Genomic DNA, 25,586 nt, shown 5'->3' on the forward strand with positions numbered 1-25,586 from the left:
TAATACAGCTTTTTATTCCACATTCAAAATGATAAAACTAAGGAAATTGGTAGGAAAAGACACAAAGCAAAAAAGGAAATGAGCTAAAAACCAGGGATTTTAGGTATTTATTTTTGTAAAGAATAAAATAAAAGATTAATGATTAATATAATGGGAATTTATATGCTAATAGATTTAAAGGATCTTTTGTTCACATTAAACCTGCTGATATATGCATACTTGAATCTTTCAAGCCTGGAGCCACACACACACACACACACACACACACACACACGCACACACGCACACACGCACACACATACACACGCACGCACGCATGCACACGCGCACGCACACACACACACACACACACACACACACAATTAAATTTATCTGTTCCTCTTAAATTCCATGGAACATTTCCAGTTTTTAATAATTCCAATATTTCCGAGCTTAACCTATCATTTATCATCCATAATTGGGTCAAACTCTGTTCTGCAAATGAATACATAAATAAATAAATAGACTTCATCATTTTATTTTCTTATTGGCATTATTCATATATTACTGTTGTGTCTGAGGTATCTACAAGCACTTTTTCTGCGGCTGTCTAGCTCTATAAATGTGCTGCATTGTAAATAGTTTGGATTTAAATATGTCTGTTACATCCCATCTTTATCAGCACCCATATTCATATTTTGTGGTAGGTTGGAGGTGAGTAACACGGAGCTCCGCTGTTAGAAGTAAACGCTGAGGAAAATCTGGAGAATAGAGGGTCTCCTCCAATAACTAGTGGATATCCACCCATCAAACCTGCTGCTATGAACCGTGCTGTAGAACAAAAAAGTGCATGTCACCAGTATCCCGTTAAGACCTTTGGAAATTGTGTCGGAATTTGAAGAATGTGTGAAACGTACATCATTGAAGTGCTGTTGCTCTAATCTGTCAGATTTGAGAGTATTGTCACATTGCAGGCTCAGGTCGTGTCCCTGTATTTGCCTCAGCCCATATTGGCATTTAGCTGCATTTGTTGCACCTTGGAAGAAGTAGAGAGTTTGGGGACTGAATATCTCCTTTTAAATGCCAATAAGGTGTTACAGATGGTCTGAGGCTTGAAGCTCAATAAAAACAAACTTTTTAAACTTCTTCTTTTTTTTGATGAGCTCCAGAGGAATTTAATTTAGCGTGGCTTTTGGTTACATTTTTCAGCATGTCATGAATTCTTCTCACAATTAGTTTTGGAAGGAGACTCTGCAAATTAAAATCCAAGTTGAAATAAATGGGTATGATTCAAGGAGCTTTTGGTGAAATGTGACAATTTTTCATCCCAAACTGGAACCCCTTGCAGCAATGTCGGTGCATCTCACGCCTTATGTATAATTGAAGTACACAAAGGTATTAAACGGGACTTTGGTTTTGATGTCAGGTGCATTACTACCACAATTCTGCTCTGTTAAACCAATAAAAAGAAAAACCCTAAGAAGAGGAAGTTCAGCTTAATGTTGGATTCAATCAACTATTTGCTTTTCCTTTGGTTTACACCAGTATAATGTTCACATGTTTTAACTGCTAACAAAAAACTAATAAGCTATTTCAAAGTTCAATCCAACATCTAATCTTATGAAGATATCAGGGAATATGGTAAGTGAATGTGCTTGTGATTCTTCTCCACCAGTCGCACACCACCCTGGTGTTGGTGAAAACTTAAATAAATAAAAAAAAGTTTTCTTTCACTTCCTTTCCTTTCATGATGTTTGGGTTTGTACCTTGCCTTAAACACTTTTATATTATTTTCTATTTTCAGCAAGTAAGAACAAATTTGAGCACATTTCAATAATGAGCTTTTCTATTTTGATTTCCGTGTGCTGCGTAAAACTCTAAGCTACTCTAAATCGGCGTTACGACTGCATCACAGGAAGCCTGCAGCTAGGATATCTCAGAACACGTGAGCACAGGTGTTCTCCAAGGCAAGTTGTAGATAAACGTGCCTTGTGGCCAAGGCCTCCGTTTGATCACCACCAGTTGTATTTGGGTCTCTGATATCGATGGATAATGTATCTCTCAAAAGAATCGCAGTACATTAGCCAAACATGTTATCTCTTCCCAAGTTAATTGAATTCAAGATGAGATTCTGCACCACCTGTGCTCAGACATTACCTCCACATTGGAACAAGCATTTCTAACAGATTGACTGGACTCTTTTGTGCATCGCCAGTTTTTGAATGGCTTCAAGATGGGTTTTTTTAACGTTGGTTTAACGTGAGTTGGTTTAATAGGTTTTACTTCCACTGTGGAAACAGAACCACAGCTGTCACAAAGAGCCACTGGCTTCTGTGGGCACAAACATGCTCAAAACAAATGTGTGAGGAAGTTTCCAATGTCATGAGCCCTTTTTCATGTATAATCTTATATTTATGTTTCCCCTGCACAGCATATCATGTTACATCTGGTCTTCTCACAGGCACCTGACAGAGTATGGTGCAATGATTTCAAAACACAAAAACAAAACTCTTTATTTTGCAGTACGCACTTATCTGTGTGATGGGTGGAAATCTATCAATAATACAATTTTTCTGGTGACTAAATGTCGTTATTATTATCTGTTCCCCTTGCGCCCAAATGGGTCCCCAGTCACTTCCCTTTAGCAAATAAAAGTGTACTATATCACATCTTTAATTTGATGCCTGATTTGTTATTTAATCTAACTCAAAATTATGGCTCGTAATCAGGAAATTGAAGTTAACTTCTTCCAAGTATCTCCTTACACTTTCAAGTAGTGATAAAGTAGAAATACTGCTATTGCAGTAATGCTGTGCTGATTTAGCAATCAAACAACAAATGATCAATCAATCATTTAAAGCAGAATATAGATTACAACGCTTGTCTTTGTTTTCTCTCTCATCTGTGCTTTTCCTCATTAAGATGTTATATTTTGAGATATTTTATCTATATCAAAACCAGAAGATAAATGCAGAGGCCGAGCTAGGCTGCGTTAACAAGGCGCTGCTGAATATGCTTGGTGTGGGAAGACCATTTATCAACTTCCATTTTGCAAGCTTGGAGTAACTAAATAGATTACCGGGACAATAGGGAAAAGCAGGTTTGTAAGGCGCTCAGTGGTGTGTTATCTTTAGCTGCTGGGGTGCTTTATGGGGTCAAGTTAAAAGGGGTGGGAGGGGCTTCAAGCCTGACTATGATAGTGTAAAAATAGACTTAACAGACTGGATGAAAACTAAGTTACAGAGAGTATCTCCAGTCCTACGAGTATAGTCCGAGCCCTCTAAAGGGATTATTCCACAATGATGATAATCCATTTTGGGGACTGAGAACAGAACCCTAACCCACGGAACAAGACGTTTTGATTTCTCAAGTTGTCTTATATGTCTTATAAAAGCTTTGAACTGATAAAAAGTACTTTCTTTTACACAAATGTACATTTAGGTCATCTTTCTTTTTGATATCCTCTGAGTGTGTCCATAGTACCAGTTAAATAAAATGCCAAGCCTGTTTATGGAGAGCTCTGCACTTTCTTTTAATCCCAGTGTAACGCAAATACCTGTAATTCAGCATGTGACGGGTGCTCGCGGGATTTCCTAAATAAATGGTACTGAATGGATAAACAGATATAGTTCTCTGACAGGCAGAATCTGGACAAAGAAGTGAGGCTATCCTGAAAGGTATGACAATGGGTCTGATTGGTCTCTGGGTAGTTTAGGACCAAATGAAAACTTCAGACTCCCTTTTTGTGTTTTTTCGGCAATGCCTAAAATAAGTATTGAGGGCTCTGCTGCTGAGGCAGCTACGGTGGGGGGTATGCTGTCACCAGGTTGGAGGGTGGATTTTGAGGTAGGGGGCATGTGCCAAAATAACATTTATGTCAATGCTAGGATGCAGGTTTTCCCAGCTGGATGTTGATGAGCAGTGCTCGCCCACATTACCCATCAGTGGTAATGTTTTGGCTGATCAGTGCACACACACATACTCACACACACACACACACACACACACACACACACACACACACACACACACACACACACACACACACACACACACACACACACACACACACACACACACACATACACACACACACACGCAGCTGAACGAGGAACATGATAAATCCAGTGGGGCGTGTGTGAGTGATGTATCATTTCATGACATGAACATTGAAAAATGCATTTTCCTATAAATTATAAAATAAAAAAGTCAAATCTTAGCTATCTCATTTGTTTCAATTTCTTAGAGTTAAAAAACAGAGTGAAAATTGAAAGCAAGAATCAATCAATCAAACTTTATTCATAAAGCACTTTTCATACTAAAATGTAGCACAAAGTTCTTTACATGTTTAAAAACATCATAATAATAAAAAAGTAGAAGAAACTGAAATAAAATGAAATATGGCTGTGCACAGAGGGACCAAAATAGTACATTAAAGGAAATAAAATCCTATTAATTAAAAGCAATTGTAAAAAAGTGGGTCTTTAAAAATCACCCTTTTTAAAATGTATTTATAGAGGTACTTCTCCTTGACCTCCATTCATTTGGACTATTTAGCAGAAATCTCCTAGGCAACCAGAAGCCCTGAGATTGAAACTTCTCCATGACTTACACATTATCTCTGTATTGTATCATCAGGTGCTGCAACCCCCTAGGCTAAATATCTGAGCTCTGAGGGAAATAATCTGAATGAAAACAAGCATGCCTTACTGAAACGGTTTCAGATGCCGTTTGTGTATTATCATTGGTTTGTTTTTAAACTGCTGGTGAAATAGCAGAGCACACAGTTGTTTTTTGGAAATGTTTGCACTGAACCACTAAAATCTTTCATTTTTTAACCCAAGATGAATTTTGCTTGTATCCTGAGGAGCTCTGCAAAAAGTGGATTTATCGTCTTAGCTGTGTATAACAGCTAAGCTTTTCCAAAGGCAACCTCTCACAGCAAAACAGTCAGTCTTTACATCCTGTCTTTATGTCCATCTATGAAATTATTTTTTCTCACATTCCATGTTTTACGGTTTTTAATTTTTGAGAATTCGGTTTTAAGCAAGTAATGAAGCAAGTAATGAAATATAGAGTTTCTGACCATTACCGCCCGCACTAGCTACGTGTGTGTTACACTCCCGCCCGCTCCCGCAGTCTTTATGTCCACTCCCGCCCTCATCCGCAAAAATCTGAGAATTTATGCCTGCACAATACTCGGGATGCATTGCTTTTGTCTTCTCCCATCCCGCAAGAGGAATGTCCTAGACAAGTCTATCTGAGTTAATGTTAACATGGTAATTGTGGAGCTTGATGGATAACTGACAGTTCACAGGCCACCTGACCGAAAGTTAGATGCAAATCCATCATTGTCATCATCGCACAAGCTATTTCCCCTTTTGCGCACTCATCAATTATGTGATTGAGGTTATAGCAACGAGAGTAGGCTGTGAGTGGCTCAAATAACACTAATAAATAACATAAAATAAACAAAGTTAGCGAATTAAACGAATTAATTTAACAAATGAATCGCTTGGCCATTATATTGCTGACCAACTCCGATCCCAATCCCGTGCGTCTCTCTTCCAAGATGTTCCACAGACACTAAACGCAGTTTCTCCAAATATCTAACTTGCCTTGCTTTGTCTTTGTTTTGTAAAGACCTTATTTGAAGTTCTTTTCCGCCCGCAGCAAAGTTCAAACCCCCTGCTCCCGTGAGATTTGCGTTGGGTCAGGACCCAATCTCAATGCAACCCTCTACCCCGGACCTTCTAGCTATGAGAACGAGCTATTCCAAAGTCATCCACAGTAAAGACATCAAATTAATTGAATTTAAAATAAAGAAGAAAAAAACCCACCTGTAGACCTCTCTGGCTGGGTGTGTGTCCCAGTGTTTAGAGAACTTTATGAAGACCAAGTTGAAGGCTTCATGGAGATTGTGCAGCACCTCCCTCTTCCCTCTAACCCCCATATTGTTCATCAAGCTATAAGTCTTGGCACCAAATCCACATGTTTTAGACAGAAAGGAGCCCACATCTTCCATTACATTGTATGCAGATACAGCTGTGGGACTAGTGGTTCTTTCCAGGATAGTCAGAGCTGACATCAGTTTAGAGCAGCATTCTGAAATGAAGGTCAGTTTGAGAGTTAGAGCCCTTGCCTTTTCATTTGTTTCCACCTGGTTGAGGATTTTTGTGACATCCATGCTTGTATTTTATTTTTATTTAACCTTTATTTAACCGGGTAAGTCAGTTGAGAACAGTTTCTCATTTACAATGACGACATGGGCAAGAGGCAGCACCTTGTAGAGTGCTCTTCCATCAGGAACTTAGTTGCATGTTTCCATGAAGACAACATTCATCAGGAAGATTTATCAGACTGTTTTTCTACTCCTGTAATTAAAGATAAAGAAAACAAACTATGATTAATACTGTGCCAAGATAAAAGAATAAGGTACAACTCAAAGTAGACAGTTGTTTGATTTTTATTATTTTATAACCGTCATAATTTATCCTCTTTTTATTTATTTATTTAATTTATCATCATTTATCAAAGTCTGCGATATATTGCGATGTTATACATAGTTCAATGAAAACTGTAAAAGGCATTATGCATCTTAAAATCTGAGTTGCACATACGTCAGTTTATAGTGATAATTCATGGGACAAACTGAGTCAAAACAATGTAATTCCAAATATAAATGCGTTTTATTGTAACCGTACAAGCTAAAGTTACAATATATTTGCATGTTTTCATATTATTTACATAATATGAAATTAACATTAACAATATTAGCCCATGTATACAATAAAGTTGTACTGGATTTACAAACTATCTGAAACATGATTTATTATTTGAAAAAAAAAATATATATATATAAAAAAAGAAAAAAATCAATTTTAAATCTATATTAATATTGAATCGGCCGGCAAAGTATCACGATATATTGCCATATCAGTATTCTTTCCAATTGTGCAACTTCACATCCAGAACCAATATGTTTAGACAGAAATGTTTGGCTGTCAATAGGGACTTGGAACAAGAGTCTTACACAATGTGGACCAAGACCTTCATTTTCAATTTAAAATGATCCCACACCTTCAACATCTTCTGTCTCTTTCACTTTGCTGCATTCTCATTGTTGCTGTCACTGTTTTCGGTCCCCGGTTGGTGTTTGTACTGTACAGCAAAACTGTTCACACATGTTACGAAAAAACGTGCCGCCGTTTTCTTCCGCTTTATAGGGGACGCATACCTGTAAGCACGTTGTGTCACACTAAAAATAATCAGTGCGAAAAGTGAGGTTTAAATTGATTTTTTGAATTAAACAAGGCTTTGAGGCAGAGGAAATTCCTGGCAGATTTTTTGTAATCAAATTACTCGAGGAATCGTTGCAGCCCTACTTTCCTTGTCCAAACAATTACCAAAGATTTGAAGTGAATCTGTTAAACACAATACTTATTGGTAAATTGGCTCCTAAAAATCCAACTCCATTCACTTCAATGCATCAGAAGTAGTAATTATTAGGAAGATAGACATCTTGTTCATGTGGCAGTGTCACGCTGACGTACAAAACTATCTGTATATCAGCATCCTTTGTTGGTCTGTTAGTTCAGTTTATCGTCAGAGTGAAGACAGAAATGATGAAACTAATGTGAATCTGTGTTTATTTATTAATTGCTAACTGATAATACCAATAATTGATTATCAGGCACGTCCAGCTCCTGAGCAAGTTCTCTCATGCCAGCAGCTCGTCAGTCAATGACTGCTAGACACAGATTTGTTATATAAACTTTGGAAATGTTATTTTATTTTCATTTATGAAATACAAATCCACTTTTTATACAATCAAAACTACTGAAATTCACTGACATCATATCTTACCAAACAGCAATCATCATGTATAAAGCAAAAAACAGACAATTACCAGAAAATATCCAAAATTTATTTAGGAATCGGGAGGGAGGATATCAGTTAAGAGGGAAACACAACTTCAAAATCTTAAACATACGAACAACCTTGAAAGGTTTTCCCTATATCTATTACCGGTGTCAAGCAATGGAACAACCTAAGTGAGGCACTCAAACAAAGTCCAAATATCCAACAATTCAAGAAAATGTACAAACATATGTTGTTTAAAGGGTACAAAGGATAAAGTTCATGTATGAGTATTGTTTATTATCATTCATTTGATATGGCATGGTGATGAGAGGCAGAGAAGCCTGTGTGTGTATGTATGTGTGGGTATGTTTAGGTATGTGTGTATATATGGATACAGTATCTAGACTATGTATGTGTATATGTATGTGTGTATGTATATATATACAGTGTATATATATATATATATATAATATATTTTTTTTTTTTTTGTTTTAGACAAAGGGGTGAGAGCTAATAAGCTATGCTTCTTCTCACTCCTTTTCGAATATGTCATTTATTTTCGGTTTTTCTATGCTTTTTTTATTTTGCTTCCTGGCATATTCGGAATAAACAGTACAAACAAATAAACAAATGAGCACACCTTTCAGAAATACTTACATTAACTAATGGCACGATAATGACACAATGAAACCTGCGGAAAGAAGTGTACTGATGTCCTATTTCATGGGCAGATTTGATGGTTTTGGAGTCTGCAGCCTAATATTCTACTAGCCAGTGTTACATCTGCATTTCTGTCTCTTTTCTATGCAGCTTATTGGAAGAGCCTGTTAAAACCAAGTAGCTCTTAAGCCATTTCTCTTTACTTTTTTCTTTTTTTAAATTTAAAATATGTATAATCAATTTTGCTTCGGGGATTAATAAAGTATTTTGAATTGAATTGAATTGAATAACTTTCCAGAGGGCTTTTCTGGTCTGTGCGTGAATAGAAAGTTTCCTTCACCAGAAGCTTGCAGACCAGGTAAAAAATTCATAATTAACAGCAGAGACAAGATGATTCACAGGGCTTTGGTGAGAATTCACATAAATCTGTCTACTTAACGTAGAGCCGTTGTGTTCTTCTGACGTTGTTTGAGATTAGCTCTTGCTCTGGATATTATGTATTGGATAAAAGCACAGAGCACTTGCAGAGTTTTCTAAAATTTCACAATGTTTCAGATGTTTTTTCATATTTTTGGCGGAGCATTTTGTTGAGCGGGAAAGCTGCAAATCCTCCAGCACCAATGTTTACAAGCTTACAGAACATGTGGAGGTTTTGCTTTCATCCGTCCCTCTCTTAAACTAGCTCCAAACGTTTCCAAACCTCCCTGGACAGACTCCTCAGCCCGTAATAGAACCACACAGAATCACACAAAGCAGATAACAAACACCCCACACGAACGGTGGAACATTCAAGTAATTCATGATTTTGGACTGTGAGGGGGATACAAAAACAGGCATGGGGAGAACATGCAAATAAGTGACGTTAACAATGAATCCATAAGCGATCAATTGTCAAAAGGAAGTCGCTCGATTATTAAATTAAGTTAGTCAGTTAGTTGTGATCCTACTTAATTTATCAAACTCGTTGGGGCGCCACCTTTATTACAAAGGAAAAATAAACTGTATTTATATATATTATATATATATATCATTATATTATTGGAGGAAATTAGAATAAAGGGAGAAAATGAAGACTAGAACGAGGGAAGTTTCCTGACCAAAGATCTGATATAAAAATATATATATATAAAAAAAAAGGGTTTGTTGAGGGGGAGGTGGAGTTCTGCGTCCAGAAGACGACAGCCGACTTCCGTTGGTTCCCCGAATTCAGATGTCTTCAGAGGTTCAAAGTAAAATTAAAGTAAGTCATAAAAGTTATAAGTAAAGAAAAAAAAGAGGAGTGAAGTGACGGAGGCAGCTGAGATTTGCCTCAGTGAGCGGTCAATGCCCACGGGGGGTCAAGCAGCCCCTCAGCCAATCTTGGCTGTTAAGAGTTTGATGTTAACGCATTTCAATTTTTGTCTCCTCCCCTATTCATCATTTCACAAAAAGAAAGAACAATAACAATGAAGGACATCAATCATTTAACCATAGAGGGGAAAAGAAAATGTAGTTAAAAAAAAAAAACATCACATTGAAGCTTTATTAAATAAAGTTAATTCACACATTCAAATCTTAAAGTTTGACACAGAATGCTTCAAGAGGGAGGTAAAAGTCTGGTTCCTCTCTTTTATGACTTTAATGCTCCACTCCCCCACTAACGCCAGGCAAGCAGTGACCTTTCCAAGTTCTTCTTTGTTGTGTGTATTCCTTCAAGTTTTTGAGTGTGAACTTGCTTAAAAGGGTCATGTGTATTCCACTGTCCTTGGTCTGGAGATTGTTGTCTGTAATTCACGAGGTCATAAAGCAAGGCCAGGATCACTACACCTTTCCACGAGTGGTGTTGCTATTAGAGGGTGCCGAGGCTTAGACGCAACATGAAATTCTCGCCATAATCTGTTTTTGATGCTACAATAAATCATCAAGGTATAAGTAAAAAAAAAAATTCAGTATATAAACTATATCTACCTTTTATTTTTATAAACCCTATTGAAACAGGGACATTTAGGGGCAGAATCCTTGCTTATCAATTAATTGTTAAAGGAGCATGAGGCAGGATTGAGGCAGGATTTATGAAAAAAATGTGTATATGTTTTAAGTTTTCTAGTAATAAAAACCAAAAAGAATGAGCCCTCTAGCGTATCTCTCCGTTGCCTTGAACAGGCTGTGTGCTCCAAAATGTGCTGCAATTGTGCCCGGAATTTCCCGCGCTGTCCTGTGGATGTGACGTCACATGACGCTGCATGCGCGTTCTCCCCGTTCTCCCCGTTCTCCCGTGCCGGCTTCACTGTTGGCTGCAGTACCCCCGACGGCAGTCGTGGTGAAGGGTGGCGCTAGAGAGTCTCATTTCTTAAAAGGAGCCTCATGCTCCTTTAATTGATCCGCAAAGTCAGCCAACTTATGATGCAGGAATTAATCGATAATTTGTAATGCAAAAATGCTGTAGCTGAGAGTCCAGCTGGCATTGCCTACACTCTGCTAGAGATTTTGAACTGAAACCCTATCTCCGTAGCACAAAGACGCCAGCCCAACCCAAGGCTGCAAGTCCCCGTCCTTGTAGGGGAACTCGCAGGAGCAGGAAGCCCTTAAATAATGCTGAAGTGGTGGATGGGGTTGAGGTTTTTATTGGCCCAGTGTAGCGGAGAGCTGCGCGCCCACCTTGTTCCACGCCTTTTTACGCGAGCGTGCCGAACAGAAAGTGACAGAATGATTTTCAAAGTTTCTGCTAATAAGAATGTTGCCACCAACTCATCTCACCTGTTTCTTTTCCTACAGATTGGAAAACCAGAGAGGTGCAAATCGGATTCCATACGTTTGTGATTGGATGTGAGAATACTTTGACCCTACAAAATTGAAAATGATGTTGCTATGGAAACTGCTGCTGCTGCAGTCACTTATGGGGTGCCTTGCAGGTAAAGTATCTTATTAAGAACTTTTGATGCATGTCAAAGCTGCCTTTGTGAAGTGTGAGTCCTTATTCGTATGTATTTGGGGCAGGTGGCGGCGTGGAAGCTGTATTTCAGAGAGGAGCAGTTTCAGGTGGATTTCACCCACATGTATTACATCATAAGAATGTAGAATCCACTCCACCAGGATGTTATTATTTCTTTAGATTTGTGTAAGATGCCCAATCCTCTAGTCTCTTATCCAGTGATTATAAAAGGTTAACTGCACAACCGTAAATAAGAGTGTCGAGTTTCTCACATGATTTTAGCTTAGCCTCATGGATCATAAATAAGCCTGAGATTTTCAGGAGAGTGCCTAAGTCCATGTCTCCAAGGCTTTGATAAACCTCTAAACTGCACCGGCTGGCATTGAACATGAGATGTGCATTATACATATTAATGTACATTAACAACAGAACAGCTTGATAAATATAGATCTCATTATTGGTATGTGTATTATCTCAAATAGGGCTGCAGCTATCAAATATTTTAGTAATCGAGTATTCTACTGAAAATTCCATTGATTAATCGAGTAATCGGATAAAACATATTTTTGTTTAGTTAAAGAGCAATTATAAATATACATAAGATGTTAGATGTTAATTGACATCACTAAGACTAAATTATATAATACAGTAGGTTCATGGCTGTGCATTTAAAAACCCTGAACTTACACCAGTTGACCAAATTCACTGATTCACTCAAAAAACTAAGGATCTTACCAAGAAATGTTCTTATTTCTAACCTAAAAATGCCATTACACCTGATAACACACATCACTTAAAAGGTTAGGTGTTTTTCCCACGTGTTTCAATTGAACTTTCATTTGTGTCAAGCAAATGAAAGTTCTAGTTAAGTTTTAAGTTAAAGTATAAGATTTTGAGTTTTTGCAGTGTTCATAATAAAATCATGAGACCTGCTGTATTGGAGCACATTACTAGTTTTATCCATGAATGACTACAGAGCTAAAATTGAAAACTACCCAGTTAGCTTTATTACGTTTTTATTTTTCGGACATTTTCTGCCTTTTCTTTTAGTTAAAACTGTAGCGGGAACCGAGGTTTATATACCGGGTAAAGGCTGATTTATGGTTCCGCGTTACAACAACGCAGAATGGTGCGCGTCGCTGCGTACCCTACGCCGTACCCTACGGCGTAGCCGTGGCAACAGAGGATGCACCGCCAGCCGGACCGCCGCTCTCCGGCGAGGACGGAGAGCGGCGGAGTCTCTGCGTCGATTTAACGCGGAACAATAATTTTGGCTTTAGAGGGGGAACATAGAGAACGGACCAGAAGAATATAGCGTGGATTAAAAATAAAAGTTAAGCACTGAACTACATGTGTCTCCCGTCTGGGCCATTGCAGACTGCCTGAGCACGGCATGTTACAAAACAAACATATCCGCCGCCTCTTTCTTCCCCCTTTAACGTGCGCAGCGCATGGATGTATGGCGCAGCGTCAGCGCGTTGTGTCGCATTAAATGTAGTCCGGGCGTAATACGAGGATTTGAGCTGGTGAAATTAAACGAAAAAAAAAAGAAATTAAATGATTCCTCCAGGCAGAGAAAATTCCTCGATCATTTTTTGTAATCGAATTACTCGAATTATTCGAGGAATCGTTTCAGCCCTAATCTCAAACATATCATCACATACAGAAACATAATAAAAATGATTGAACTAAAATAACATGTTTATAATAGAAAGTTACTGTTAAAGGTGACGTGATAGCACATTTGTTAGCATCTCATATACCAACATGTCATTTTGTTTTTTAATATTGTTTGTGGAAGATTTTACACCGAAGTGGCTGTCCTCGTGGTTAGCAATGCTGTTCTGACACATCACAAAAGACAAGAGTATCAAATGTGACATCAGTGAGGTTTTTGTTTGAATGGAAGCGTCATGCTGCTCTTCTCATTCTGTTTCTGCAAACAGTCACTGAACTCGTCAGCATGATTTGTAATATTGCCACCGGTAATACTGCAGCAGAGTATCAGTATTTTCAAACAGAAGCGCAGTCAAAGAGGTTGAATTGGGGGTTAATTTCTGAGGATTTCGTACAAACATCTTTCCTGGGTCCTTCCAAATGTCCGTTATTCAATCACCAAGCAGTAAAGCTGAATTATTGCTTCATTATACTGTGCTGCTCATTTCAGCCGGCAGCTCTGTGGCATTGATCACATTTTGATGGAGGACTTTAATTTATCTCCTTTACAAATAGGAGGGGTCACCTCGGAGTGTCGCTGGAATCACTCAGTGTTTAATCAACAGGTATTACTAATCATGAAGATGAAAGAGGCCCTTTAAGATAAGGAAGAATTCCACCTGGTGTTAGCTGACAACGATTAGGCCTGCTGCTAACCCCTTCCCCAAAACATAACAACAGTCAGACTTTTTCAAAATGAACACTGAGTATAGACTTTGCCCTTGCAAGGTTGTGTGCACGTGTCGCTGCTTGCCTAATGGGAGCTCTAACAACCCCACCACTTCTCACGGCGGACAGCTGGTGATAATTGACCAGCACACTGCGTGCTCCACATGGAGTTATTACCTCGTAGCATTCACTTCCGTTATGGAGAAATGTGTCAAGGGTGCTAACATAACACATCTTTAATGTATTTTTTCTCCGAAGTCCCAGTGGTGTTTGACCAGTTGCAGTGCTTTACTCTCCAAATGTAATGTTGTCGGGCAGCACAGTGGCTTAGTGGTTAGCAGTGGGAGTGAAGTCGAGGTTTAACCGTAATGTACAGACACTGATCCTGAATTTTAAGAAACAATTACCTTTTATTTCACATTAAACGCATCAGACACTCCGGAGTTGGATATCAGTGACGACCCGTCATATGTTTTAAGTTGCCGTGGTAAAATGTTAAAGGGAAAGGCTTTGAGCTTGATGAAAGATGAAAAGTTTCTAACTGCGTGATGCAGCCACACCTGTCTTCCTCTCCTCGCCCTTCTTCTGCTGAGCTGGACTTCTCCCAGTGAAGCTTAATGTTGATTAATTTCTGCATGATTATCATCCAAAAATATCAGCTCATTATGGACAAAAGTTGTCACAGAATCACCGACATGAACTGTATGTTTTCATTGGAATTTCATTGGAATTCATTCATCATTGGAACATTGGAAGGTTTTGTTGCAAGGAAAGCAGCTGTGCCATCAGAGGTGGTTGTTAGGACAGTAAGTCAATGCTGCTGGGTAGGGCTGCAACTAACGACTATTTTAATAGTCGACTAGTCACCGACTATTGAAGTCGACTAATCGGATAATTAGTCATTTTTTCTTAAATTTAGAAAGATGGGTACTTCAATGTAAAATACAGGACTGTCTCAGAAAATTTGAATATTGTGATAAAGTCCTTTATTTTCTGTAATGCAAAAATGTCATACATTCTGGATTCATTACAAATCAACTGAAATATTGCAAGCCTTTTATTATTTTAGTATTGCTGATCATGGCTTACAGCTTAATAAAACTCAAATATCCTATCTCAAAAAATTTAAATATTCTGGGAATCTTAAGCTGCTACAGGACGGGACGCCGTCATTATTGTTTACCCGCTACCGCTCGGCAGAGACGCTATCGCGCATGCGCGACTCTCGGGAGAGAACGTATTGAAGTGAGATGCCTCACTCCGTTGGAAAAACACGTCTGGCGACAATTGTCGACAATGGAATTCATTGTCGACAATTTTGATTATCGATTTTTGTCGACAACGTCGACGAATCGTTGCAGCCCTACTGCTGGGATCGGGGTTTGTTTCTCTGGTGAAAAACCAACACTATATCTAAGTGTCTTTAAATAAATACGCGTTGTTAACTGCAAGTAAATTCCAGCCCATAATCAGCCAGATTTTTGGCGCAAGACCAGTGAGACGGGGGCTGTGGCATCACAGCTGAATTGGGCCTGCGATGACGGATGTTTCATGATGGTTAACGATGGCCATCTTTTGTCTGAGATGGCAAAACGTCCTTCATTGTGGAGGAACCTTTAGACATATTGTATTGCACAAGGCCTGAGACTTTAAACCACGAACCACATGAATATGAAGAGAAAACACATCTTCTGGCTCTGAAACGCAGGAAAAGATCAAATGATCATAAGCAGACCTTTACACATGCATCCTTACAATTGTTCTTGGTAGCTCGCGACTGCTCTGTAAGAAAAAGAGAGCAGGGAATAATGCTTTACATCATGGATTCAGGTGCATTAATGAGGTCATGGCTCCTGCTGCATGCACGGAAACAAAACCACAGATGTTCAACTACAATTGTTTTCTTGGCTTTAAAGAATCTGTTGGGGATTCATGAACATCGAGCTTTATAGGGGTAATACTCAGTTCACACATTTTCAAATGTTCTAGAAATCATCACAGACCTTTTCCGCTTCGTTACCCTGCATTCACACTGAAAGCGTCACGGGAGTCATAGGCGTCTGGCTGCCATTCATTGTCTATGAAAAACGGGCGTCGAGAGGCGGCGGGGGCGGCGGGAGCGGCAGGAGCGTCTGGCGGCGGGCGCGGCGCGTCAATTTGAAAGTTGAAAAATCTGAACTTTATGCAAATGAGCAGCGACGACGCCGAGGCGTCGTCCAATCATACACCGGGATTCCCGAAGCGAGAACTCTCAATGCAGATTGTACGTTCATGTACTTACAAACGTACACTCATTCACATGCGTACAGGAGCAGAGCTGTCACTAACAAACTTATTTTATCAGGAATTAATATATTTCATCCAGCAAAATGACATTTTGCTGGTTTGACTGCCGTTTTACCTGAACTGATCATGTGAAACACGTATCTGATGGGTGAGGAGCTGGATTGTCCCAACGATTTTATTTGCTACATTGATCCAACGAAAAATAATTAAAACCCATGCTTATTAATCACAAAACACAGGTTAATCATCATGACTAAATCCGCTCCGACCCGGTGTGTCAGCATTAGCGCAGACAGACTGCAGCTTCGCCTGAATTATGGTTCTGCGTTAAATCGACGGCGTAGATGACGGCGTAGGGATGCGGTGCGGTGTGCGTCGCCGCGTATCCTACGCCGTAGGTTCTGCGTTGGTGTGACGCGGAACCATAAATCACCACCGGGCGCAAGTGCTCGCTGGGTTGATGTTGATCCGCGGACCAAACTTGTTAAAGGAGCATCAAACTCACTCTTATCTACGCGGAAATAACGCTAAAATATAAAGAAGGCGTCCCAAAGTGAGATCTATGGTGAAATATGAAAATTAAGATGTGTAGTTATATGTGTAGGCTGTTCCCACTGTTCCCTTCAGTTCTGCAGCGCAGCTTGAAACCACGCCCACCGCCGCCCCGCTGCAGGCACTGATGCTTTCAGTGTGAATGCACCAAGCGGCGAGATGCTGGCGTCGGGACGCCCGTGGCTCTTTCAGTGTGAACGAGGGGTTAGGAGTGAGTCAGAAATAATGTACTTGCACTTCTGTTTTTCCCTCAAACAAACACTCGCTGTACAACAGACGACATGTATGTGAGAATTGCCTGAAAGATGGAAACAAGTAGGATATACTAGATACAGACCTAGCACCGTTGGCCTCCATTCTCTACAAGAAACCTGGTCCTCAGGGAATGTTTAGATGTTGACCTGCTCCAACACACCTGGTTCAAATGACTGGATCACCATGAGCTGGTTATTAAGGTCTGCACAAATCTGCCAATGGTCCACTAATTTGAGCCAGGTGAGTCAGGGCAGAGCAATGTACAGGACAGTTGGAGCTGGAGAGCACTGCTTTAGGGTGAATGAAAGAGCCTCTGAGCAGCAGGACCCTCACCATGGCTGGAAACAAGGAAGCGTACACATGTTTTTTGCAGCATCAGTGAGATTCCTGCGCATCGTGTTTAAGTTAATTTCTTTTTTTATGCTCAAAAGATTGAAAAGCTGTCATCAGTCGGTGCTCCCCCGTAGTAGCAGGTCATACTGTAGGGAGGGCATTGCTTCATTTCTGACTCAATTTTTTTCACCCTTTTTCAGATTATCACCATATCAGTTTTGTAACGACCTCTGTTGAAGAGATGTGTGCTCAGATGTGCTTCATGATAATCTTGATGAAAATGAATTGGGTAAACCATCTTAATAGTGATTGTGTTTAAAATGCCGTAGATTAGTTACGAGTGATACAGTAAATTGACACAAAGCCACATGTACTGCATCTCCCTTTGGCTGCGTTGTTCCATTTGCTGACGTTTCTGCTGAACACTGACATGATTTTCGTTCTTTGATTTTGTGCTCCCGCCGTAAATTCTCATCGGAGTGTAAAATGTGCATTCATTTGCAGATAAAAGTAATCCCGAATGATTAATGTTGATTAGATGTTTTATATCTTTTTTTTACCAAACGTTGACACAATTTCTCAGTATTTAATACTTTGTGTGTGCAAATTGTGTGAACAATTCTCTCCTGGATACCCAAAACTAATAAATAGAATTGCACTGTTATAGTGTATTTTACGATGTTTTAGTCGGTTCAGACACCCAGATCCCGTATATGCTGTCATTGCTGTCAGATGTCACAAATTACTTTCTCAATAGCAACTAATAGGCATAAACAGTAGAAATGAGTGATGTGAGTGCAGAAAGTACATGAAGTATGTAGTATGTATTGGTTTTGCTCTGGCATTATTGAAAACCTGAAAATCTTTTTTGTCAACCTGCAATTTGCCTTTTCTGTTGTGACCAAAATGTGCATGTTGAAGACTATTGTGATCACTGAGGAATCTCTCTCCTAGGGCTGTACAAATATTTACTTTGAATAGGATTTATATGTTCCATCCCAACAATCACAAAAACAATTTAATTGAGAGAAAATCATTTTTCTCTTGTTTTGAATGACATACATTTTTGGGGCGTGGCCTTGTGTTGGCTGGTGTTAGTAGCCAAAAACATTTCAGGGATTATTTCAGCAGCTCCACTGGTATTTGCTGTGGTGGCCTGAATCATTTTTATTTAGTCTGAAATGTTACTTAGTATAAAATGTATGTTTATTGTGGAAATGTCAACATTGTTATATTATGTATGATATATGCCATCAAAAGTCAGTGCAGAATCTTTTGAAATAACACAGCTACAGTAATTTAGATCCTGATGTTTGTCTCCAGAATGGAGCAGCTCTGCTATGTCTCTGCTAGCAGTTGATTGCCGTTGCAGCGCTGCTCCACCTACAATCCAATCCAATACAGTTCTTTTGTTAAACACTTTTAAAACAACCACAGCTGACCAAAGTGCTGTACAGAAGGATCAATAAAAACATCATAGATAAAAGACAAAACAGCTCAAAAATACATAAAATGTTAAATAAAATTAAGTTATGTTAAAAGACATTTAAAACTAACATTCATACAATCAATGCAATAAAATAGGATAAAGGATAAAATAATAAAATAAAGGATAAAAGTCTTTGTTCATCATGTATCCAAAATCGTAACTCTTGCGGTTTATTCTACCTTCACGGTAGCAGCAAAGTGCCCTTTCTTTCTATTCACACTTCTATAACACATTGTTAACCACAATGCATTTTTCTTGTGCGTGTGTGCGAGGCTGGTGGAAACTTTTGAGGGTTGGAGGAGATTATCTTTCCTTTATGTCCTCCGTCTCATGGGAACCCCTGAATTTCCGTTAGGTCGTACTCTTACTGAGATTCACCGTAACCTTCAGGATCGGCTTTGTAGTGTTACGCATTTCAGATGGGTCTAGTATTTCATCTTTCTGCCTCAGGTATCTCATTTTTAAATCCCCAACTTTGACAATGTTATGCCTATATTCTGAAAATACTTAACTGGCAGGAAACCATTTCCTGCCATCTCTGATTAGTTTGTTTTCTATCTTCAGCCTGATGGTGCTCTTCAAGATTCACTCTTGCATCATAGTCAACACCTGTAACCCCCCTAGTGTATCATAACACATTGAAAGAACACACCGCACCTGGAGTGCTTTAGTTTTGACTCCTGGTGGGGAGTGTTGCGAGTCAGAGGCCCACCTGTTCCACCTCTTCTTTTTCTCTTGTTTCAAAAGTGTCTAGATTACAGTCCACAACTCTTAAGATGAGGGTGAACTGGTTAATTTTGACCACCTGGGGGACTGGTTTTGTTCTGTCTTGCATTTGTGGTGTGGTTGTCTAGTTTCTCCAGCATAAAGGTGTTTGCAATCCTCCAAGTTCCCTCTTTTTTAGCGGATTTCAGCAGAATGCAACCCCAAACATCCAAGCAAACACTACAAGCAATAACTGACTTTTATCTGGTCGTGGCAGGCAGCTGTATGCCATTTCCATACAGGACTATTTTTGAATGTGGCTGGATAACTCTGAAAGGGTCTTTTTCTTTATTTAGAGCAATCACTTGTTTTTTTGTTCCTTGTATTTTTGTTTATTGGAAGATCATGACAAAAACATATTAACTATTTTATATGCACGCTGTATTCCTTTGTCCCTGTGCTCGGGGCGTGCTGTAGGGCTGTAGCAATGCTTTTCTCTGTGGACCTGCTGGTTCTGTGAGCACATCAGTGCTGGTCAATATCAAGTGGAAAGATGGCTTTTATGTGTCTCGACTTTTCCCAGCAAGGCTATGCGGACTGATGAACAAAATAAGTTGAAATATTTGGGACTAATGCTCAGTGTGTTCATTGCATTACCGTAAAACGTAAAAGTACAGTGGAGGGTGCATCATGACCAGGCTTGCTGTGCTGCCTCAGGTCCTGGACCACTGCCCTTCATCAGGGAGAAAATTAATTCCAGAGTGGACTAAAGCCGAGGACACACCAACCCGACGTCGCCCGCTGTCGGCTGACTGCTGTGTCGCCTCGCGTCACCTGTGTCAGGCTGGGTCGGGCTCAAAAAGAAGCACTTGGACACACCGCAAAGACGACACCCAACGGCCAACTAGCACGTACGTTCTGCACAGTCTGCGTTTCAATTTGCTGCAATGTTTTCGGAGAAGAGCCGCCGGTCCGGGGAGCAGCAGCAGCTCACGTACAGACGTGATCGCCAGGTCAACCTGCCGTCGTCCCGGGGGAGAAACCTGCAGCTCTGTGGAGAATTACCGCTGGCTGAAATAAATCATTTAGGAAAATAAATGTTGGTTTAATAGATGAAATCTAACAGTTGTAGCTACGCCTGTTAAGAAATTTGCTCCGAAAATTTCGGGATTTCTGCCTGCCTGCCGGCTTGGGAGCTGATTTATGGTTCCGTGTTAAATCGACGCAGATCTGAACAGCCAAACACAGAGTGAGCTGTTTGACCGACGGCCGACGCCGATTCGACATGTCGAATCGGCTGAAAAGCTGCCAACGGGAGGCCGACCTGTGGCGACGTGCGGGACACACCGGGAAAACCAGGCCGACAGACGCGCACCGACGCTCATTGACGGCCCGACGGCCGACAGTCGGCTTGGTGTGTCACGGCCTTAAGATATCGCAGTATACAATAATGTTATGGTCATGGTATTACCGCCAAGACCAAGACGCCAAGATGGTCAAGAATACCTCCTGAACTTGTCGCAGGTCTGCATGATTTTGAAATCACTGAGGCCAAAACAGATTCTGCTGTCAGCATCTGCCGGCAGCTCGGCAGCTCCTGCACCGTGGATGGGTTATAGATCAGGTGTCCACAGCTAACTTTGATGGACATGCGGTGGGCGCGGACCTGTTGGGTTCCAGAGAGACACGGCGGCGAGTAAGAAGTATATATTCATTATTTGTTTGTATTTTTACAGTCTATGGGAGAAAGAGGCTTCGAAAACCGCACTTCCGACTGTCGTGTAACCCATTTGCCCTGTGTTGTACTTTACAGTCTGTCACATCTGCATCGCTTCTTGTTTGGCCAACCTTCAAGTGGGTTTGAGGAGGGCACGGCCCTCAGATGTGGAGTAGGTTATGATGTCAAGGCGTAGGTAATATTTGTGGATGGCAAATCTTTACATTCAATTTTCTTTGTTTTTTTGGGTGAAAAAGAAATGTAGTTTTAAACAGAAACTTTGAAGCAAGTCAAAAGGATAACTTAATGCTTTTGGATAGTTCAGCCTTTTGATGCGCTGCCATTGTTTTCTCCTCAATAAAAGTCTTGCGCCGGTAGTCTCAGTTTTTCCCAACTGCAATGAAGGAAACGGATTTCTACCCTTTTACAAGTACATCAATGCCTTCAGCCAGTTTGTTTCTATATAAAGGGTGAGAGTCTTGATATATGTCTGTTTTTATTTAAACAGTGGGCTGTATAATAGATGGAGCGGAGTGGCCTAGTGGTTGGGGGTTCAGGCTCATGATCCCTGGCACTGGCGTCACTTCCTTGGGAAAGATGCTTTACTCTCGGCTTTCCTCACTTCACCCAGGTGTATGAATGGGTATCTAGCTTTGCTAGGGGAAGTATCCAGCAATAGACTAGCGTCCTATCCTGGGGGTGGTTACCACTTGTTCGTTTGCGCTACAGAAGCCGGAGATAAACACCCACTCTATGGGCCACAAGGCTCGAAAAGGACATACTGTATAACAGATAGTCTGTTGTTCCACTTAAGAAATAGAAAGCTGTTCTTAGATGACATTTTTACAGTGTTTTGCACTATTTCATCCATTATTCACCACGGTGCTCTGAGTGCACGATAGTGAAAGCCGTACAGTGACCTGTTCTTGAGAAAATCAAGACTAACCCATGAGAGAATAAAACATCTCTCCTTTTCTGTGACTGTAGTAGGGAAGAAAACGAATCCTCAAATGTTACTTTATCAGCAGCTGTGTAGCAGGGTTCAGTTTATATTCTTTTCGCCCAAAGTCTTTTTCTCGGCTGTCATTGTACCAAATACAGAAGAATGAAAGACAAGATCTTATCGCCTCGATGTTTAACTTATGGCAAGACGACCTCCAGAATGTGGAGATGGCTGCTGCAGAAGATGTGGGCGGCTGATGTGTTAAGTTTGGGCTTGAGTGCTTCTCTGTTCATACGGATTGCCTGGTGCTATGTGTTTATTGACCTTGACTATAGTTTCTTTTCTACTGTTCTTTTCTGTTTTCTGGCCTTTAACCGAGATGATGAAAGAGACAAATAAAACAGCGCGCTCATGCCTGTGCATGGTTAATGATTATTAATAGGCCTAATATGCCGGTTTTTGGACTGTGGGAGGAAGCAGGAGCATCCAGACAAAAAAAAAAAAAAAAACATATTCAGGAGCCTGTAACATTAAAAACGATAAATGAATAAAGAGTGACAGTCCACACGAGCCTGTTTGATTAAAACAATCCAAAAATTGAAATTTTTACTTCAACCTGAAAGTGAAATGTTATGTTTTTGTTTTTTTCTTCATATGACACTGATTGTGTTTTAAAACAGTATTACTGTTGCTACGGTTACCCTGTGACCCCGTAAACGCTTTGATATGACAAAACCTAACCAAAGTTAATCTGGACAAAGTGATTTAGTTTAGTTTAACTGGCAAAACAACATGTTTTTCTAAATGTAGAGGATTGTTTCATTTGCGCAAAGTTATGAACTGTGAATTATGACAATAATTAGTTTACTTAAATGGCATCACCTCCACTATTTTTTGTCCTTTCTAATTCAAAACATTTAGTAAAAACATCTAACTAATTCAGTTTTCATGTTATTCCAGATGTGACTCCACACCTTTTGCTTTTGCTTGTTTTTTTTTTAACTTTTTTTTAAATTTTTTTTAATGTTTGAGTGAAATTTGCTGCAACTGTGTATGAGATGGCGCTGCTGTGGTGTAGCCCATTTATTCTGTTGGACATCGTTTTTGCAAACAAGTATATCATATATATATATATATATATATATATATATATATATATATATATATATATATATATATATATATATATATATATATATATGTGTGTGTGTGTGTGTGTGTGTAAACTGAAGTCATTTAATAGCGCTCCCTGCTGCACTGTACCTGATAGATAGTCTGTGATTACACAGTACATGTAGAAATATATACTACACGCATGTTCATTCAGCTGAAGCTGTTGAAACATGGACCATCAGTCATATAAACGATAATGATCCAGAGGTGTTTCTCACTTTACTAGTTACAAATAAATAGATCACATCTGTTAGTTATAACAGGTGATTTACAGTGCCAGCCTCTCAAATCCTGCATATGAAGATAACTGCCTCCAGCTGACTGCTCATAGAAATAACTATGCGAATATAACAAAACATTCTTACCTCCATAGATTTTAAATGTTTATCAGGATGATTTATCAGATGGTATCATATAGTGATCGTTGGGATGTTTTTCTGTGCTGTACTGAAATTGTATTGTTTATGAAGCTCACTTGCTTTTTTCAGCTCTGATTCATGGTCATACTGGCTATCTCTTGTGACCACTGTTCAACTGTGTGTGTGTGTGTGTGTGTGCGTGTGTGTGTGCGTGTGCTTGTGTACATGTATGTGTGTACATACATTTTATTTCACTGAAGCTCAACAGTACTGCTTGCACAATGAAAAATGTGTGTGTGTGTGCTGAATCACTTAAATCTGCGTACTTCCACTGAAGCTCCCATCTCCCATCTGTAATGTTCAGTGCATCACAGGATTTGTTTCACAGAGTGCAAGAAGAGTATTGTTGCTACACTTGCAGCTAAATAAGCACTAAAAAACCATGCTGCAAGTCCAGTCAACTCCTGTAACAAAACAATTAAAAATGAGAGGAAATCCTCAAAGAATGAGATGCAATAACACTTTATTTATCTCCTGAAGGAACAAACATGACAAACAGTTCAAGAGGCAGACTGAGATTAAATTAAAATATTCAGGTAAAGGTACGTTTCAGTAAAATTAAATCAAACAAGCTGAAAAAGGCACAACCAAGTGACATTTAAAAAAAAGCTACTTTTTAATATATATATATATATATATATATATATATATATATATATATATATATATATATATGTATATGTATATACTGACATGTGTTTACTATCTGGCATTTACCAACTATTATTGTTGGTGAATACATTAAACTTATACTGTATTAGAATAATTAGAATAAACTGTAGTATTGTGTACGTGTTCTCTATGTAGTAGTAATCGTAAAATATAGATGAGAATTGATTTTTAAAGTTCAAATTTTGATGAACTGACATTACAAACCTACATCAGGGTCTCCCCATTTCTAACTCCCATAAATGGCTGCTCTGAACACTGCTAAAACGCTAAAAAGGTGCTATATTTTTTACCCAAGCAGACGTCAGATTAAGACTACGGGAAAATGTTCAATTTTGACACGTGGGCCTGTCTGCTTTCTGTTTATGCTTTTCAAATATACAATCAAAGCAGTGATTAACATCTTTGGAGAATATTCAAGAATAAAGTAAAACACAACTTCATTTTAAAAAGAGTTTAAAAAAATAGTTTTAAAAATCAGCTGACAACCGGTTCCACGACGGAAGAACCTTCTTTGTTCCCTCAAGAACCTTCTTTGTTCTTGACACGAAAGCCAACCTCCTCAAAAGTCAGTGTTGGCCTTCAGAAGGAAATTAAATCTATTTTTGAACCTCAAAGCACTTCAAGCCACACGTCTGTGTCTGATAGTCCTTTACAAGCGAGAAATGATCACCACTTTACCGTTTAAATAAGTCAGTTATTTTCAGTTCTGATGAATGATGTGTGGATTACAGCGTAAACGTAATGAGCATGTAAACATGTGATTCTGCAAAATATGAATAGTGCTGTAACCCTTTTCAGGGTCACACCTGGAAAGGGAACATCAGAGCAGCTGTGTGTGTGCAGGAACTTAGCAAATTTTCTTTGACGTCTGAAGTGTGAAAAACAAGGGAACCCTTTTTACAATATCAGAACAAATGTGTGTAAACAGAAGGATTGCCTACCCAGCGTTTAGTGCATAGACAACCTGGTGCAAAGGCGGATAACGTTCTAGCGTGGTTTGGGGAATATCCATGTTCACTGCACACAGTACTGACGTTAACGTACGGGATCCCCATCAGGGAGTAGAAGCCAACAATAGTCAAGATTTCCATATAAACAAGTTTGGGTGATTTCCAGGAGAAGTTATGAAGTTGACATGCAAATAGAATTGTCCTAAATGTGACCAGAGATCAGAGAAAATGAGCAGGTATTTCACGCAACAAAATATTGTCAGTATTTCCTGCGGCGAAGTAACATCAATATTC

The 25,586-nt window shown here is 39.4% G+C and overlaps 1 protein-coding gene across 4 annotated transcripts in view; it reads left to right on the plus strand.

Moving 5' to 3' along the window:
- Positions 1-25,586, plus strand: part of LOC133448934 (contactin-4-like) — a 242,039-nt gene that overhangs the window by 11,002 nt on the left and 205,451 nt on the right. For 3 of the 4 annotated variants that reach the window (XM_061727954.1, XM_061727956.1, XM_061727955.1), the window contains exons 2-3: positions 11,257-11,393; positions 11,479-11,520. In XM_061727954.1, the coding sequence (XP_061583938.1) occupies positions 11,339-11,393; positions 11,479-11,520 (97 nt within the window). In that variant the 5' untranslated portion in view covers positions 11,257-11,338. The remainder of the gene's footprint in view (positions 1-11,256; positions 11,394-11,478; positions 11,521-25,586) is intronic. The other variant, XM_061727957.1, reaches the window with a different exon arrangement.

The sequence above is a fragment of the Cololabis saira genome, chromosome 8 (genome assembly GCF_033807715.1).
Source record: "Cololabis saira isolate AMF1-May2022 chromosome 8, fColSai1.1, whole genome shotgun sequence".
Taxonomy (NCBI): Eukaryota; Metazoa; Chordata; class Actinopteri; order Beloniformes; family Belonidae; genus Cololabis; species Cololabis saira.